Consider the following 20,692-nt stretch of genomic DNA (forward strand, 5'->3'; position numbering starts at 1 on the left):
GATTTTCAGGTATTTAAAAAATAAATACATATAGATCTTATATGTGTTGATTTGCTTTATATAAGTTGATTAATAATATTAAATAATAGATTATATTATTATTTATACTATCTAAGGAACTTCATAAGTATTTGTCTTTTATACTAATTAATTAGTTCTATGAAAAGAAAAAACACAGGAAAAGGAGTCTTGGCAAACAAAACGTATCAAGAACACTTATTCATTAATATTAAATATATGACATAATATTTATAAACTTCTTAAAGTATTTATCCTATATGAGAAATTGAATAGGAAATATAAAAATATAAATAACCATTTGGATATTTACGAAAGATGGACAGATACTTTTATTCTGAATAATGCATTGAAGAAATCCTTATTAAAATACTTATAAAATAAATATATATATACAAATATCTTAAACATTAATGTGTATTGTATTTTCTAAATATGATCTTAAATCAAAAGTTAATTAAGGATATTGTTAAATATACGTTGCAGACTTTTTTTGCACAAATACAGGACTGACCATCCTGTATCGTCTGGGTACAGTGGGACCGTCATTGTATAAATTACTACTGCCAGTGTATCCATCAAAATTCGATGAAGCAGAGAAACCATTTGCAAAACTCTTACTCCTGTAACCACCGTTGCTGCCAGCGTAAATCGGGTCCTCGGAGTAAACACGACCGGCGTAATTCGGTTTATTGTTCTTAATTATAATAACTTTCCCACTACCCTTACTATAAGGCGTGTAATAGCCATCGCGTTCTCTCGGCACGTAAGTTGCGCTGCTATTCGGAGTGTAACGAGATAATTTGTAGCCGTATTTATTCAATTTTCCCGAAGAATAGATACCGTGTGGCTGGGAAAAGTGACTGCTCAACCCGGAATCTCCTGATATGAACGACGGTACGTCGCGATTGAAGCTCACGTGCCCAGGATTTCCCCGCGTGTAACGCGTCCCGGATGGAATCAAGTAAATGCCGCCGCTGTGCTTGTTGCCTCCTTTCAAGTTCAACGGGTCGTTTTTCTGCTTTCCAAACGAGTGCTCGCTAGTTAGACCGCCTGGCGAATAAGGCGAGTAGATGTGATCACTTTCGGAATAGCTTGAAGAGCCAGACGAATCGAGATATCCCTGTATGCCGTTATCAGTAGAACTTTCAGGATAGTTGTCTGATATCCGGGTTGGCCTGGAGTATCCGGAATAAGCGGGTATTCTTTTATTGCTATTGCTGCTGCTGCTGCTGCTGCTGCTGCTATCGCTGCTGCTGCTGCTACTACTAGCTGTGTATTGACCAAAATCAGAGTCTTTGTGAGTCGAATCGCTTGCGTACGCATTAAAAATCGATTCTCCGTTATTATTAGCGTCAATATGTCCTCTGAGTGGTGAAGACGTTGGATAAGTAGGTTTAGTATAAGGTTCACTTGCAGAATTCTCATAAGTATTGGAATATCCTGCATATTCATTTCCTTGATCGTTCGCGGAATATCCGTTATAACTGTTTCCTACGTCATTTCCTCCGATACTACTTTGATGTCCCTGATTACCGATGTTAATTAACGAGTGAGCGCCGACATGGTTGGGTAATTTGTGATTGATGTCTCCAGTAAAAGCACCGTAAAAGCTTCCATCGTTTCGATAGCTATCCTTAGATCCCAAGTATCCATTACTAGCAGCGGCGTTACTGTACCCATTGTAATCGTACCCATTGATACCGCTAGTAAAAGAGTAGCCTACAATACGAAATGGGAATAGATTGTACTCAATTTATTTCTAATTGAAGATTTCAATATATTGCTAATGTTCTGAATTCTCAGCGAACATCAACTAATAGTAATAGAATAGAATATTTTATTCGCTTCAGCATACAACTAATAGTAATATAACTGTTAGTTATAATTTCCTATTCAACAATATCACACCATAATATAATTAATAATACGTAGCTTATGTACACGTAACAGTTATATTCTTGAATGAAAAATTATAACAGTTATGTTATTGTTAGTTGATGTTTGCCGGGAAGTACTGTGATTAATCTTACAATTAGTCAGGGTTGGGAAGAACGAGTTACTCGTAATATGATTACCGTTATCATTACATTTTTAAGACAACAGCTGTTATTTTTTTTCTGTCTGTAATAGTAAAATGTAACGTCGTCATATTTTACAGTAATGAATTCAGCCGTTTTATCGTTTATAACTTTAATTCCCTGTTATCTTTTTAATACCTATTCAATAAATATATTATTTTTGATTGAATCGAAATATTTTATTTGAATAGAAATTTAAATATTGAAAAATATTTTGTACTTTATATCTTAGGCTGCATTCCGATAGTTAATATTAAAAATCAATAGTATATACATATAATGCGTACTATAAATTTTTAATAAAATTTGCGTTTATGAATGTAAATTCTTAAAAATAAATATATAGTCAATAATAAAAATATGTATATGAAAAATTATGGAAAATTTATATTACATAAGTTTAATATAAAGAAAAGCTTACTATATGTATAAAAATTGGCTTAGAGTTCTTTTTATTGATTATTAAATAATATAATTTTTTAATTCAATACCTAACTTTACATAACGAATTATCACTTTCTAAGTAACAATAACGATATTGTGTTACTTTTTACAAAAAATATTACTTTATAAAAATAACGTATTATCGATAGTATTGCGTTATTTTTATAAAATAATGTTCTCTCAACTCTAATTTTAGTTTGCATGTAAGATTTTTACGGAAATACAGGAATATAGAAAGCAATATAATAGCAATACATACTGTTCAGAGGCGGTTTCAGAGGTTCTGCATTTGCAGCTATCATACAATAACAAATAACCACTGCGCTCTGAAAAGATAACATTACATCACGAAAAACTAATCAACATATCACCTAATGTAAAATTAAAAGAATACTGCGGCTATAATCACAAATTATTCCAATAATTTAAATCAAAATTTCTTTCAAAAAGCAAAGTAATATGCATAATTTTAAAATTGTGATAATAAATCAAAATTTTATTCAAAATGCTTTCTCTAAACAAAATATATTTATAATAAGAGTATATTATATAAATCTGAATAATTAATTAAATATAATTATACAAGAAGAATAGAAAATTTTTATTTCTTCCATTTTTATGTATTCTTAAATACTGACAAACAACATTTAACATTACGCGCAATATTAAACACAAAAAGATATTATACATACTGTGTTTAAATATTAATCACTAATTGTTTCAAATATTTTAAAAGTTCATATATCCGTAAATCCATCGTAAGTTCATCACAAGCATCATTTGTTTAAAATGTATTCTGCATTCTGCTAAAGTTTAATATTTAACAATCAAAATCATCAAATTAAAAAAAATTTGATTTGCTTATTACATGTATAAAGTCGGTTCTTTGATGAAATTTTATATTTTTCAAAAGAAAATAAATTCTTGTTTTGAGTGCACAATAATGAGTTTTTCGAAAATTTACAGAAAGCATATTTTAAAACTATTATAAAGAAAACATTATTTTTTTATTTTTTTTAAAGATAAACCTGAATAATCACTTTTCTTAGCAACAGCTTTTTTTCCGTACGCGAGACATAAATGTGTTAAACTTTGCTATCCGAAAATATTCAGACGTCACTTGTAAATTGAACTTGTGTCTACTTACTAGCAGCATACTGACTCTCGCCACGTTTCAATAGTAACTCAATGTTAAACAAGTAAGAACTAAACACCTTTCTGGTGTCTACTAAAATGAAACTACACACATATTGGCTGGAAAAAGTGCTGTTTTCTGTTTTATACCCCCAGCATCCCACTCCCTCACTTTACGAAAAGGTAAAAGCGATCTCGGTGCGCACATACTGATGTGACATTGGTCGGGATCCGACCATACAGAGCAGAGAGAAACGAGTCAACCTGATTTAGCTCTTCGCTTTTACAGGGAAAGCAACGGGTCACTTCTCTGTGCAATTGCACGATGAACTGTGAGGTGCAGTATTATGACCCACCTACATACCTAATGCACGAAGGCTGCATGAAATAAATCTAGGAAGGATTGTCTTTCCGCCTTTGCCCTATTGCAATAATCAGCCATATTATAATACTCTTTACATGACTATGATTGCACGACATAGTAATGGGTAAGTCGATCTTATAATAGCCTATAAAAAACATTTATGGTACAGTAATGAAATGCGTAATTTACGTATGATTTATACTATTATCAATCTGCTATGCATTTGCAAGTTAGTCATTAATGAAATTAACTCTTAACAAGTACCTATTATATTACTTCCTCATGTAGCATAGAAAATATTAGATGCTATAATCAATCGTAAACTGTAAAAAAGTATAAGAAAGCATAATCAAAATTATTTCCATACATATACACATTTTCAAATATTTTTTTTAATATTATATCACAGGTATTTGATACCAAATTAAATTTAATTGAGAAATAATATCGAGATATATAAAACTGTTATTAATTATTATATCAGAAATGATTTCAATTTCAATTATATAGCAATGAATATTTATAATTGCTTAGTTGAATATAAAAATTTCATCTATATATGATTATAAATTATTCATATATTTGTATCCTAATTAATCGTAAGCTTATCATATGTTATAGATTTAATTTAATCTGGATATGTAGATATACGCTTTTACGAAAATTTTTAAGTTGAACTAATTGAAATTCCGACCGAAGGATATTTTAAACATATTTTAAATACGTATACGTATTTAAGTGTGTCTTGCTTGAATAGTAAATGTTGCTATGTGAAAAAGAAAGTTTTTTGCCATTCCCTTAAATATAGCAAATCTAATGTGAGAACCTTATTTCTCACGGTTTGAAACTTTTACTGTAGAAAGCGTACATTTCCACTCACAAACATTTAATTTTCTTTTTATTATTTACAGCAAATAACATATTAATCTTTTATATTTAATTTTGTATTTGTATTTATCGCGAATATTGTAAATCATTATCCTATAAAGGAATAGAGTTTATGATCTTAAACAAATAAAATAAAATAAAATTTAATAACGGCGTTTAGCAGAAAAAGCAACTTTGCAATTGTTATTCTTTAATATGATTGGTTTATACATTTAGATCCAGTAAAAAACTAAGGGCAATTACATTAAAGAGTATTACAACAGTTGCATTTTCTGTTGAACGGAGATAATGTTAATATTATCCCTGGTAAAGTACAACTGATAAATAGCAAACTAAAAGAGTACATTAGAAATAAATCTCGCTCGAAACAATTCGCGTGCGTATGAATGTACCAGATGTATTCGCAGCGTTTCAAGTTTGTGCAGCCGGCTTGAAAGTTCGTAAACGAAGCAGAAAAAATTACAATTCTTTGCCACTTATTCACGGAAGTCAGAATAGTACGTATACGTCTAAGTACACCTGTACAACGTTTACAGTTTTGCTCGTTGTCCTTTTTAATGCTTTCTACTTTCCGCGCACGCACGTGCGTTCGCATGTATTCATTCAAGCACACTGATCCTAAGTTAATCAGATGTATTTCAATAGGTACTTGAACGGCAATAACCCCGGCAGTTGAATGTAAATGTCAATGTCTCTATTGTTTTGCATGCGTACTATATGCCACGTTAGTACGCGAATAACGTTTGATATAAAATGTGTATTTTTTTTAAACGATTCTATGTGTAAATGTGCATCATGTTCGATATATATGTGTATTGTTATTAATTCGTTTGTAACATAAAAGGAAAGAAAATATGTACATGACATTAACATTAATATGTAGAACGAAATTGGATTTTTTCTAATTTCATTTAAATTTATTATTTAAGTATATGCAATTAAAATAACTGCAATTAAAATAACTTTAGACGATTTATAATTTGACCCAGAATTCCAGATGAAATTCTATATCTTATAAAGATACATAAATATTCATAAACACGTATAATCATATATGAAATATGTCCATACATCCTTCTTTCTTTTATAAAATTACTTTTTAGTGTAATAGAAATATTAATAGTAATGTGAAAACATTAAAAATACTTAAAAGGGCAATTTTCACACTGTTTGTTTTAGAAAAAATCAAGTTTAAAGAAATGTAAAAAAATTACTTATGTACAATTATATATAAAATTATGCACAATTGTGTATGAGCAATTTTTTAAATATTTTTTCAAACTTATTTTTTTCTAAAACGAACAATGCAAAAATTATCCCTTTAATTATTTTTTATGTTTCCACATTGTTATTATTATTTCCATTACACTAAAAAGTAATTTTACAAAACAAAAAAGAATTTATGTATATATTTAATACAAAAAATTGAAGAATCAAAATACACATATATTAATAAAACATGTATTAAATGTACACTGAAATGCATACGTACAAGAAAATACGTGACGTATCAATTTATAAATAAATAATTTATAAATACTATCCTCAAAAATGTAATGCAAAGATATAGATCTAAAGTGAGCAATTACATACGTTTGATAAGAGTTAAAAGCAGTTGTTTTAATTGATTTAATTATGATTACGCATTGTTATATACTATTATTGTTATATATATTGAAATTGCGTTTCCCATAATTAAGAATTGAATTATTTATAACCTTTTAGTAACACCGATCACCGTGTAAGTATCCGTGCACGTCATAGTGTACAGAAAGTAAAATCTAAATGGAAAGTCGAACGCAATTAATTCCGAGCATGAAACTCTCTTTAAAACCAATGCAAGTAAAATCTTGACCTTCGAGAAAAAGTAGCTGATGCGATCGTATCTTCAGGCCAATTATGTATGTCATGCAACATCCTGAACACAGACTTCTATAGAAGTCAGTAATTCCGAATTTAACTTGGCGCGCGATATATCGCAAACCCGAAGACATTTTATTTCAAGCAGAATATTGCATCAATACCATTGATAATCTAATATCATATAAGCTGATATTTCTAATATCATAATAATTAATGTATCACCGAGCCCTTGCGATGATACATGTGACAAGAGTAATCATATATTTTGTAGCAAAGAGCGAAAACTACTGATGCTAATCGCTGGGAATATCGAGATGAAAGTATCGATACGTCGACAAAATCGCGACGTTGTTGGCATTTCAACGATTCCAACTTCCAACGTTCCAACACAACATTCCCGCAATCCGCAACCCAAAACGCAACGGCAACAGTAATCAGGTAGTGGGATGTCCATCCGTGTGAAAAATGTGAGTATTGTGAGTGCAAAATCACAGAACTCGCGATTCGCAACGCGATCACCGTATGATCGTTTCGATAGGATCGCTCTCTCGTTCATTCTTCTGCTTCGCGTCACGTCGCAAGTGTTCCCGGTAATGATATTTACGATATAGCCAGAGCTGTCATGCCCGCCTATCAGTAAGTCGCAGATGTGTAGATTTTGCGAGATTTTGCACTCGAGACAGCGAGCGACTGGGCCAACTGACATCTCGACGATCGTGCACGTGCTCGGTTGCATCATCTGTATAATTTCGGACACAGTGTTATGTTGCTCGACACGTCGCACCGACTTGACCTACACACACACACACACACACATTCCTAAAATGTAGAAGTTCACGATCGCATGAATATGCTATTGCGTCTTTTATATTACACAATTTATACTAGTTTCCTATACTCATTTCACATGACGATTATTTTTATGGAACTAAGCGTCTTTCGAAGGGAATGGACGAGAGAGCAATCATAAAAAGTTACACTACATTTATGACACAGTATAGTAATCATCGATAACAAACGGTATGTTTGTACGTAAAATTTTAATATAATTATTCGTTTTAAGTGAAACCAATTGAGATAATGAGAGATAACGATTCATCAGAGAGGTGGGTAGCACAGCACCATGGGAATATAAGCTGCTGTGTATGACTAGCATGAATCATTTTGATATTGATTCCTGTGTATATTCAAAGAAATTTAGCTTATCAAAAAATGAGTCCAAGTAAGTTCCATTATGAATTATGTCTCATAATTATTTAAGATTTCAACAGAAGAATAATAGTTTCTTGATCAATCATACTAATTGACAATTCTTTCCTAGTCAGAATTACAACTGTGGACAGTCTCGACTATCGTTACATACCCATCACAAAAAACAGTGTTAGTTTAGGCATTAAAGCTAGCCATGATGCAAGGATTGCCTTACGGACACATCTTGGTAGTGACTCCAATGTATATGAGGTAATGCTACCTTGCAATAATTTTTGTGCTTTACATACCAGTTTAATAATTTTTTAAAGAATAAAAATATTTCTCTATATATTACATAATATTAATTTGACATTATCTTAGATTATTATTGGAGGATGGGGAAATACTATGTCGGCGATAAAAAGAAATAATACAGAACCAGATGTGGCAGAAGCAGACACTAGGGACATACTGAATCCTGACGAGATATGTGATATTTTCATACAGTAAGGAAATTATATATTTTATTTTAAGATGAATTTAGATACACAAAACTGTACATGTATATATCTCTCATTTGCTTCTATTCTATAGATGGTCTTGCGATGGACTATTAAGTGTTAGCCGTGAGGATGATTTTGACATGCCGTTCATGTCTTATAAAGATAGAAGCCCATTTGTCATAAATTACATAGGAGTTAGTACCGCTTGGGGTGCAACCGGAGAATGGATAATTGAAGGTACGTTAATAGAATTCATGATAGAATAACTATAGAATTTGTTTGTCTTTTAAGATTGAAAATTCCTGAACTGTAATATAATAAAATTGTAATGTGCATTAATCCAAATATATGTGAAAGAAACGCAATAATTTTTTAACTCGTTCTACCAGAATGCCAGTTTACATCCCCTGCTATCAGACAGCAACTAATGGACACGTGCCACTTCTGGGTAGATTTCAGTGAGGCATTTGGACTACCTCGGAACGCAGTGATGGCTTCTGAGGATGGTTTGTACATCGGTAGAGCACATCATCAAGGCACGGTAACCCCAGGTGGAATTCGCGACAACGTCTGCACAATCGCATGGGGTGGAAATGGCCACGAGAAACGAGAATTCCAGGTGTTGTGTGGCAAGGACGTGAATTGGGTAAAATCCTGGGAGGGTAGCGTGCCTCTACATGCCCTACCTGCTGGTGAAACCGAGGATGGTTACGCTTTATTCGTCGGCAGAGTATTGCACGAAGGAATCTATCACATCGGCAAGATACAACCGAATCATCAAGTGTGTTATATACCATTGAACGGCCAAGAAATGCCCTACCTGGAGTACGAGACTTTGGTCATCCATGACAACTACGGAGTCGAGTGTATTGGAAGGTAAAGTGACGAACGGCTTAGAGACAGAGTGTATTTATTTTTTCACGAGACGAAATTTTCCACATGCTATGGTTAAATGCAATTGATCATCTCTATAAAATTTCAATTGGAGTTATTTATATGTATTTATATACACATCAGTTATTTACAATAATTCAAAATTATAATTTATAGCGTCTTTTATAAATATAATAAAATATTATGAATATGATAGTACTTAACCTTTTCTCAAAGGTTTGTAAGGTGGATTTTCAAAATGTATCTAGAAAGGTAGTTGAATTCGAATCCGGTCTTTTTTATCTAATCAATTTATGAAATGGGTAAGAAAAGTATATAGTAATATATTCTTCTGTTTATTTATAGATGAAAAAAATACAATAAAGTTATTGGATCTTAAATAATTGCAGTAAAATATAAAAAGGCTTTAACTAATGAAGCTTTAAATAGTTTAAATAATGGCACATCCAATCCCGACTTTACCATTAGAAGGTTAATATCACTAATGAGACAGATATCAATCTTTTATAATAATTTCTTTCAAGTCAATTACTAAAAAAAATTTTTTAATATTTACTTTTCTCGAAAATTTACTTTTCTGTATTACTTTTCTCTATAAAATTAATACAGTTTATATACGACTCCAATTGAAATAATAAAAGTGGATTAAATCAACTCAATCTAAAAAAAAAATTTATAGTGAATCATGAAATTGATCAAAATTAAAAGAAGTCATAAGCGTATTTATTTGCTTATAATAAGTACGTTTTCATCGATTTCTTTTAATTCTTGGTAATTCGATTTTTAATATAATTTGTATGCGATTGTAAGATAGTTATATATTTACCTCAACATGAATTAATTGTAGTTTGTTACAATGAGCGCAATTCAAAGACATATTTTTTTATGAATACCATATGGAAAATTATTATCTCACATGGTATTGGTTATTCCATTCCTATATATATATAATACACAAACAAGCTAATATATTCAAACTCGATATTATTTATACAGACATTAATTACCAGATGTAAATGGTTATTGAACGATACTTATAATTAGTTATTAAAAACAATTAGTTATTAAACAATTAGTTATTAAACAATTAGTTATTAAACAATTAGTTATTAAAAATTATTAAGCTAAGGATGGAAAAAGACCACAGATAAAAGTTGTAGTTATCCTATCATATTGCCAGACTATTGTATATTATAATAAGTAGAGTCCAACCGAAACCAAAAACAAATATTCGGTTGTCATTCAATTTCGGCCGAAAACGAAACCAAAACTTACATAAGTTTTACTAAAAAAAAAAAAAAAGAAAGAGAGAGAGAAGCTAACGGAGTCACATTTTTTTCGGTCGAAATAAAAATCGACATTTTTTGGATTAATTTTACAGAGATCGTATAATTTTCAGAAATCATGACAAAAATTTATGTATTCTTTAAAAAACAAAATTTTATTAAAATGTCTAATTATAGAGGAAAGGCTCCTATTGTGAGATACCGAATCCATTTTGGATAAATGCTAGAAGTCTATGGGCAGAACATAAAAAAGTAATAGATCATTTTGAAGGGAATTTAATAAGCTTTAAAATAACGTTATATAAAATTTAATTCAAATTCAATTTTTTTTTAATTAAAGAAATGTAAAAAATGAGCAAATCACGAAGTAAAAAAATTGTGCTCCTAGTATGAGATGCCCCGAGAAATTGATAGTAAAATGCAAAATATATCAGTATAGCAATTAAAAAATTTTATTTCATGTTTCTAAAATGCAAACAAACACAGCCAGTGTGCGTGAAAAATGAGCATGCTATAGATTATATCCAGAACTCGTCTTCAGGTAGTTGGAATCAAGCATCGCAGAAATAGGCACTCGACATTCATTCCGGTTGTCCTTTTTATTATAGTACAATAACATTTACTCTTTAGCAACGATTTTCACTATAACATAGGAGCATGAGTTATTTCATATTAGAAATACTCTGGGTATCTCATATTACGATTTCCACGCCTTATGGTTTTATAATCATCAAATCTAACTTATGTAATTAAACAATTCAACATATCCCGCATTTTTCTATTAGTACGACCTTACTCTATCACTACATGAAGAATTTATTTTGCCAAATATTTATTATTGAATAATAAACAAGATTTAAAGCTCATCTCAATGAAACTTGAAGATATCCAAATTCCAAAATCTTTTTTTTTACAATGACTACAGGCATGATCTAATTATGAATTTTCTACTAAATAGTTTTCAATCCAAGAGCAATAAATTCATGGTGGAACCAATAGATAGCGTTTATTAGTTTAGCAGAAACGCCGCTATCTCATATTAGGCGCCTATCTCATAATAGGGGGCTTTCCTCTAATAATATAATAATATTGTATCCCTCGTATCTTCAACTTTTAAAGAAATCAAATCACAGTTATTATTAGGATCACATCAAGTTTGTACTCAAATTGTCTTAAGCTTAATCAACGAGTTAATAATTAAAATTGAACAGTTGTTTTTTGAACGCTCACCGGTGCGTTGTAACTTGTACAGTTTTGATTTACCCGAAATTTTCTCTTATTTTCGGCCAAAATCAAAATCAAACCGAAATCCTAATTGTTTATCGAAATTGACCGAAACTGAAACCGAAATTTTGGTCGGACTCTAATAATAAGTAACATCATTGAATTATCGCAAAATTTACTTTTTTAGATGTATAAAAGTAAGAGGAAATATTTATCAGTTTAGCATATTCTGAAAATCATATTGATTTATAGATTCTTTAACTGCGTATAAGAGAGAGAAGCTGTATTATTATATTTGTTTAATTTAATGACTACTCAGGGTTTTACAATTAATCCATAAATGATGGCCAATTTAAGACATAAAATAGAATTCTAATATTTTATCTGTAATATATATATTGTGATATGATAATAAAAGAATTAACAACGGAACGACACGAACCAAAAGAAGCATTCATGTTGATCTAAAATAATTCAATTAGCAAGTGTTCTATATAGTATATTAGTATCAGGAGTAAATATTTCTTTTTGCTCTAAATAGTTTTTCTTTTTTATTATACACAAACATTCAGATGTTATATAAGATGTATACGTTATTACGAGCAAGGCTGCACAAATCTATCTAGAATGATTTTTATTAATTGACAGTATTTATATATACTATTTTAATAAGAGCACAATTCTTTCTTATCTCTGTTATTTGTGTATAAAAATATATATAGCCTGTAATATAACAAATGTAATTAATGAACAATATAACAAACGTAATTAAAACGCGATGTAAATTTCTATGAAGCATGTATCGCGATGATTGCACTATAATAATATAATTGATAGTGTAGGGAATATGCGTGTGTAATAAATTTATAGAAATTTGGGGTGCAAGTAGTTTCTGTCAACCGCGGTTTACTTGCACACTGTTGCAATTGTCTACTGCCAATCACAACGACTTTCATCTAGGGAGTTTTTCTTAGCGCTGTGATTGGCTGGTGTCCAATTGAACACGTGCAACTAATATACACTCGTTTTGTCTTTTAGCGAATTCGGCAGACTGCAGTAGTACGTACTAAGTGCGAACGGTGCAAACTTTTTCAGTGCCACGCATTCGGTTTGTGCACACTGTATCAGTGCGTTCAAATTGATTCGGCAAATGATAACTGACCCAGTGTAGTGCTGAATTTGGACGAATGAACTGAACAAATTCAAGAAATGTTGCACTGACGTTTCTAACAGTACAGTTTGGCATAGCACCAAAGTGGTTCTGCATTCGCACCATGTCAGGGCAATACCAAAGCAGAGTCAGTGCACATGTACCGAATTCGCTATTTTATAATTGAAAAATTATAGGAGACAGACGCGTGAATATATAGCTGATAGCTTTAAACTTTCTTCAAACGCTTAAAAGATGAGAGAAATCCTTTAATGGATAAAAAGTAAAAGTCTTTCCATATTAATCGCGGTTGTTATATATTAGAATATTTTACGTAACATAACATTGTTGTACATCTTAAAAATGGTAGAAATAGATCAAGATGTTGAAGTCAAAAGCATTTTAAAGACAAAAATGTTTTTAGAAAAAACGATGGAAATTAATTTCTCTCTAGATGGAAGTATCTTTTTAAGATACCAGATTCTGTATAATCTGTATGTATATTATACTATTGCCGTAAAGGAGGCACGTATCTCGCGCCATACTTAGCGCCGAGACACTATCAGTGTCTCTAGATAATATATGTATATTACACATACGCAGTTTCGCTTTTTAGGCTTTCATGGCTATTATCTTTAAAGACGCCAGAAAATTTGTGGGTTATCGCCGTGTTTTTGTCCATTACTCATGCCAGGCTTCTTAGGCTTTTACGGCTGTTATCTTTAAAGATACCAAATAATAATAATGTAATCTTCTTACGAACTCTCCCAAATTCAACAACATGAGAACTCTCATTATTCATATTTATTATATGAATAATGAGAGTTTGCGTGGTAATTAATACGCAATCTTAATTCTTCAATTCAAATTAGAATGTCTTCTATGTCTTGGGGTAAGTCACCGATTTTATTGTTAATTTGAAACTTGTTCAATATCAATATTTATAAGATAAATTAATGTTTCGAATAGATTATAACATCAAATCTGCTAATCTGATGGTGATTTTTCTTTGACATGAAGGGATTGATATTTTAAATTTGTTTGCTAAAGATGGTTCCAAAGTGAACCGAAACGTACTATTGTTGGAATAAAGATTCTAATTTGAATTGAAGAATTAAGATTGCGTGTTAATTACCACGCAGACTCATTCGCCATGGTTTTGGAGTTTTTTGTTGTTTAAAGATACCAGAAGGTTTGCGGATTATCGCCGTGTTTTTGTCTATTACTAATATCAATGTTTCGTGAAGCTTTCCGTTCATTTTATTAGGACGAGGAGCGCACTGATACTGAGCTGCTCCTCCGGGAAACTCCCTTTATGTAGATAGGCAGTAATGAACAAAAAAAAACACGGCGATAATCCGCAAACCTGGTATTTTTACACATACGCAATAATGTTATAGTATTTTGTTACTATGTTATAGTATTTTGTTGCACAATGTAAGTATTATGTTCGTTCAATATATTGCAATACAGCACACACAATTATACTAGTATATTATATAATTAAACCCAACATCTCAATTATTTCTACATGCGAGATATATATAAATGCTGCTGCATATTTATCGTCATGATCATAAATCATTATATCAGCGGAATATCTAATTAGACGAATTTTTTTACATTTTTATATTTAATGCAAAACTAAAATTGTGCTACAAATAATAATTGGGTAAACAAAATAATTAAATAAATGGGCAGTAAAAGAAAATCAAAATGCTTTCACAAAAATTACTTTTATCCAGTTAAATGGAATATTCTGATTTTAGTATACATATATGTATATAAAAACTAGTAATATACAGGGTGTCCCAGAATGTCCATCAAATGTTTCATGTGCTAGTAGAGTGAACTAAACTGAGTCGAAGAATCCTATATATCATTTTGCAATTTTCGTAATAGTTAACAAGATATTAATTACTAAAAATCGCCGAATATTGGTTTTTAATAAATTTTTTACTCAAATACTATCAACTTTACCGAAAAATAGCAAGTGACAAAAATTGTTAATTTTCATCTCATGGAGTTCTAAGAATTTTTTCAGAATTTTTTAGTATCGCATATTCTCACGTTGATAAAAATAATTACCAATAAGAAAATACAGTACTAAAAAGTTGATAAAAAATTCTGAAAAAATCAAGTTAAAAAAATTAAGTTAATAGCACTAGAGTAAAAAATTATTGAAGTCACATATTCAGCGATTTTTAATAATTAATATCTTGTTAACTATTACGAAAATTGCAAAATGATAGGACTCAGTTTAGTCCGTTCTACCAGCACACGAAATATTTGGTGGTTATTCTGGGACACCTTGTATGTAATTAATTATATATGTTATAATATATAAATTATATATAATATATATTATATTATATCTGACTTCTTCATGCAACGTTTTTTTCCAATCAACTAAATATAATGTCACAAAATGTGAATTATAAATCCAAATTGATCGGAATAATCATAGAATAATTGCAAATCTACCAATAAATCTTACGTGTAACTGCAAATGCTTTGCCTATAATACCTATGTTTCCCATAATTTTTTCGTGTACCAAATGTCTTGGAACATATTTGTACTTGGTAAATCATGTCAAGCTCCGCCGTCCGGAGCGACTGAAGTTTCATAAGGTTGGATGATACATATATATGTGGGAATATATGTATATTATACATATATTTGCGGCAATTTTCGAAGGAATAAAATTCGAGCATAATGTTACTGTTGAAATACTTACCGATGAACAATTCCGATGCTTCTTCCCGTTCCCTGAATTTCGGATTTCGCGGCTGCTCTTCTCTCAGTCATTCTTGTCGCCCTCATTTCGCCCTCTCTTCGTTCTCGATCGTTTGTCGCTATTATTATGGACAAAATGTTTCCATGTGTTGGCAAGCACCATCATGTATCCGAAACGAGCACTCACGATCCATCACTTATTTATTCGTACGCAAAACCAACAATCGGCGTCGGTTTTCGATCGAGAATTGTTTAACAATAAACAAATGAGTCGCTCGTATACCGCCGACTTCACGATCGTTTGTCATCCAGCACGAAGAAGTTCAAAATGCGCGTCGCTGATTGGTCAAGAGTTCGTGGATCGTCACATCCGCGCCTCCGCTGCAACTTCAATTCGGTCATTCAATTACAATTTTTCTGTTTCGAATTTCTTGAAAGAAAACAAATTGATACTAGAATACTATAATTTATATTATAAGGAAAAATGAGTGACTATAAATGTTATTTAATTATATTACTGATTATTTGTCATGGGTCTTATAAAAAAAATTATTTATTATAATTTCGCTCTAAACTCATATTTGAAAAACAATTAACGTTGGCATGCGATGGTCCTTTATATGCTCATTTGCAATTGAAGCGCAACATTTAATGCCTGTTCCTACAAATGTAAGATTAACTTTATCCTCAGTTTAATTATTGAAGAATTAGAAAATCAAATTAAATTAGAAAATTACAGATTTAATTAATGCTTAGAATTTAAAAAAAAGATTAACTTTAATCTCGGTTTAACTTACTATTTATCTTTTTCTAATTGTTATAATTAGATTTTCTAGAATTAGATTTTCTAATTCTAAAAAATCTAAGTATAATAAAATAACATAAATAATAGTAATTAAATCAGGGCAATTAGGAATACCGCGCTGTAATAGGTGCGCTTAAATTACTGGACCTAATCTCAATCTACTTGAATACATTTTTATCTGTGTGTATGTACATGTACGTTTCGGCTAAAGTCTAGCCTTCTTCAGCATGACAACGTTGACAATTAATCAAAGTGCTCACGATGAAAATATATTCAAGTAAACTTGAGGTTTGGTTCAGTAATTTAAGCGCACCTATTACAGCATGGTATTCCTAAAATTGCCCTGATTTATATATATAATTACTATTTATGTTATTTTATTATAAGGAATCTTACTGCGGCTTTTTTATATTTCTAATTATAATAATTAGAAAAAGATAAATAGTAAGTTAAACCGAGATCAAAGTTAATCTTACATTTATGGAATTGGGCTGACATCTTTTTCTGATTCTTAGAAGCAGAAAGAGTAGGTTGAATCGAGATTAAAGTTACACTAAAGAAAAACGGATAAGAAGGTGTTCCTTCTCACTGCTCACTATACTCACGTATCCGCAGCGTTAGGAATTGAGAAATTGACATAAATCTCGCCGGGCTTTGAATCCCGCATGGAGTACCGTCACCCCATTTCGCGGCAGGCACGTTTTTATCTTGTGTCACTTCGTAACGAGCGAATGTCGGGAAAACAATGTGATTCCTTAGCATGAAGTAGATCGGGGTCGGTGATTATGTTGACGTCCCACAGGCGGCTTCTCCAGGAAATATCGCGGAAGAAAAATTTACGTGCTCGTACAACCTTGTTATTTTCAGGGTCGCATTTACACGGTCCATTGATAAACAAAACACGGAGGATCGTGTCTAATTTACTCTTAATTATCGTTAAACGCGCAAAATACTTAAAATTTCGTTCATCAAATAAATGTAAAAAATATGGGAATTCTGGTTTATCTCTGATCTGCTTTCAATCGATCCGATGGCGAGGGAGTACAAAGAATTGGAGGTATAAATAAATGACTAAGTTTTAAGAAGTTATTATTTAGTTATCGTGACATTACAGTTAAAACTTATAACTTTTTCGACCCGACCGAATTTGCACCTGAGTTGGATTAATGCTCTACATATTGATTGACGTTACATGCTCTATCACTGTCAATAGGAGAGCACGAAACATCATTAATCCAACCCAAGTTGGTGCAAATCCGGTCGGGCTGAAAATGCTAATAAAATCGCTTTGTTCGCTTTGTAGATTCGGCCCTGGCCGTTCTAATGCGAATATGACGTGTCCTTTGTTGCTGACATTTCTCAATGTTTTTCCATCGAGTAGTCATCGGAAGCGAGACTTACTTTACAAAACTGACATGTGAAATCAAGCACGAACAAACGTGCTTTGCTCATTGTCGATGATGGACGCATATTAGAGGTGCTGCAGATTTACAATCCTTTTCGCCAGGTAGGGGCATGTTCCTTCCTCACGTATAAGATACGCTAAACGAGGAGCTGTCGGTTGAATCGTAGACCGTCGAATAAGTACAAACCTTGAATCTTGGACCGTCACAAGTAAGTGCAAATCTTGGGAGAAAAATCTGAAAACATTTCTAAAGTTTCTTGCGATAAAATACAAAATCGTTCGTGTCTTGTATAATAAAAAAAGCTTTAATCCGTAATTATTGCAATTTTCAATGCTATCATCGTACATTTCTGAATAAAAAAGCATTGAGTATTACTTATATTTAATTAATCTCATTTATTTATGAAATATTCCTAATATGAAAAACATATTTTTGCCCATATTTATTATTATTATTATGTTTTAAATAATTGATATTCTTTTTTTAACACAAATAAACAAAGAAGATTATATTCGGTCAAAGCGGGTGTTAATGCTTAATAATATTTTTGCGTGAATCTTATAATTTCCAGTTCACGTAGAAATATTGAAATTATTTTTAATTAAGTACCACACACACACATACACATCAGCTTTGACTGAATACTTTTTTTCACTTGTTGATTATTTTTCACTTATTATTGTTTATTTTTTAAGCCAAAATTAAGAGCGAGGCCAGATAAAATAATTGACAATCACATAAGCGACGTATTTTCATCGTTTTCACAAACACTTCGACATGCGTGGAAACTCGTTGTGCCTCCTATTATTATTCGTCATTCTAACAAAAGCCTACTTGAGATCCTGCAAATATTGGTGCAAAATGGGCAATCATCGATATTACTGCTGCCCAAATGGGAAAAGTGAGTCGGAGTCGGAGTCGGAACACAATTGGCATTCGTTTTTTTCACCCTGGCTTTGGCTTGGCATCGCCACTGACCCGCACATTGAACATTCTTGGCACGAGTTCATGACGAAGTGGAAACCAAAAAAGCATTGTCCGCCCTTAAGAGCCCACTGTCCCAGGACTTACAAGTGGTACAAGCCGCCTAAACATTGCGACAGCGATCATGAATGCGACGAAGAGGAAAAGTGTTGTTACGATGTGTGCCTGGAACACAAAACGTGCAAAGATGCAGAATAGACGCTCCACTATAATAAAAATATTGTTTTTATTCGAAAAATAGAGAGCTAGCCGAGACGTACTGAGTACCCTATGCAAATGTATTAGGTATATATAAACACATAAACGAGGAAATTAATTTATCACAGGTGAGTGAGACTAATCACTCGATAATTGCATGGTCTTGAATCGTAATAATTATACGTCATCCTGATATACAAATATTTCTAATTACGGAAAACATGGAAAAGTATTAAAGAGATCTACTAATATAAAAATCTTAATTTCTTTGTATATGTTTTCCAAGTAATTAATTAGAAATTTTCCTAAAGTTAAAAGATATATCAGGATCACGTATAACTATCACGATTCAAGATGCCATGCAACCGCGACTGACTGAATCTCACTCACCAATGATGAATTTATTTACTCAATAATAATTAATAAGGAGCATATAAGCCTGCACTGGGTGTCAATGTGAAATGTTAGTTGTTTAAAACGTCGATTTAATAATAATTATATTTGTTATTGATGACCTAATATAAGGTCAAAACGTCTAACAAATATAATTATTATATATGTATTATTATTAAATCAACGTTTTAAATGACTAACGTTTCACATTGACACCCAGTGCAGGGGCTTGTATGCTCCTTATTAATTATTATTATATATTTATATTATTTATGAGCTTTTATTAGAAGAATTTATTTACTTGCTTATTTGCTTATATACTGGGTGTCCCAGAATGACGCTCTAAACATTTTTTCAGAATTTTTAATCAATTTTTTAGTACTGCATTTTCTTATTGGCAACTATTTTTATCAACATGAAAAAATGCGATACTAAACAATTCTGAAAAAATTCTCATTCTATGAGAAGAAAATTAACAATTTTTGTCACTTGCTGTTTTTCTGTAAAGTTGATAGTAAAAAATTAATAAAAACCAATATTAGGCGATATTTAGTAATTAATATCTTATTAACTATTGCGAAAATTGTAAAGTGATAAAGGACTTTTCGACTCAGTTTAGTCTACTCTACTATCAGCACACGAAATATTTGGCGATTATTCTGGGACACCCTGTATAATAAATTTACACAAGACACCTAGCGCGACTCGAATAGCTTTCAATAGAATTTACATTCTTGAGATGAGCCTTATATCTGTCTTATTAAATTATTGTTTTAACATTGATTATTAATAATTAAATGATTTAATAATTAATTATGCTACCATACGTGAAAATTGTTACAGATTAGACAGACCATTCTGTATGCCAATGAATAATAAGATCTTGCCAATAAAAAAATTAAATAATATTACGAAAATATATTAAATTTATAATTTTTATTGTTATTTTGCTTGCTTATTAGCATTACTTTTATAATTGTTATCCTTATAGGAAAAACAGATAATGCAAAATTGTGTGTAAAATATTTTTAGGATTTTAAAATATTTTTTGTTTTCAATTACTTTTAAAATAATTTGCTTTAAAAGTTTTTAAAATATATATTATTTTATATTAAAATAATATAATATG

The 20,692-nt window shown here is 31.1% G+C and overlaps 2 protein-coding genes across 5 annotated transcripts; one reads left to right on the plus strand and one right to left on the minus strand.

The window, feature by feature from the left end:
• Positions 1-438: 438 nt before the first annotated feature.
• Positions 439-3,777, minus strand: LOC108762393 (uncharacterized protein DDB_G0271670). Its single transcript, XM_018509371.1, has 3 exons — positions 3,691-3,777; positions 2,803-2,869; positions 439-1,740 (listed from the first exon to the last, which is right to left on the minus strand). Exons 1-3 carry the CDS (start codon positions 3,697-3,699, stop codon positions 488-490), a joined length of 1,329 nt encoding a protein of 442 aa, XP_018364873.1. The 5' UTR covers positions 3,700-3,777; the 3' UTR covers positions 439-487.
• A 3,394-nt stretch (positions 3,778-7,171) lies between these two features.
• LOC108762390 (C3 and PZP-like alpha-2-macroglobulin domain-containing protein 8) lies at positions 7,172-9,449 on the plus strand. 4 transcript variants are annotated; one of them, XM_018509365.1, is made up of 6 exons: positions 7,172-7,552; positions 7,856-8,014; positions 8,118-8,253; positions 8,365-8,489; positions 8,578-8,723; positions 8,876-9,449. In XM_018509365.1, exons 2-6 carry the CDS (start codon positions 7,938-7,940, stop codon positions 9,364-9,366), a joined length of 975 nt encoding a protein of 324 aa, XP_018364867.1. In that variant the 5' UTR covers positions 7,172-7,552; positions 7,856-7,937; the 3' UTR covers positions 9,367-9,449. The 4 variants fall into 4 exon arrangements, with proteins under 4 accessions (XP_018364867.1, XP_018364866.1, XP_018364868.1 ...); XM_018509364.1 differs by having other exon boundaries at positions 7,172-7,428; XM_018509366.1 differs by having other exon boundaries at positions 7,182-7,259.
• Positions 9,450-20,692: the final 11,243 nt, after the last annotated feature.

The sequence above is a fragment of the Trachymyrmex cornetzi genome, unplaced genomic scaffold, assembly GCF_001594075.2.
Source record: "Trachymyrmex cornetzi isolate Tcor2-1 unplaced genomic scaffold, Tcor1.1 scaffold299, whole genome shotgun sequence".
Taxonomy (NCBI): domain Eukaryota; kingdom Metazoa; phylum Arthropoda; class Insecta; order Hymenoptera; family Formicidae; genus Trachymyrmex; species Trachymyrmex cornetzi.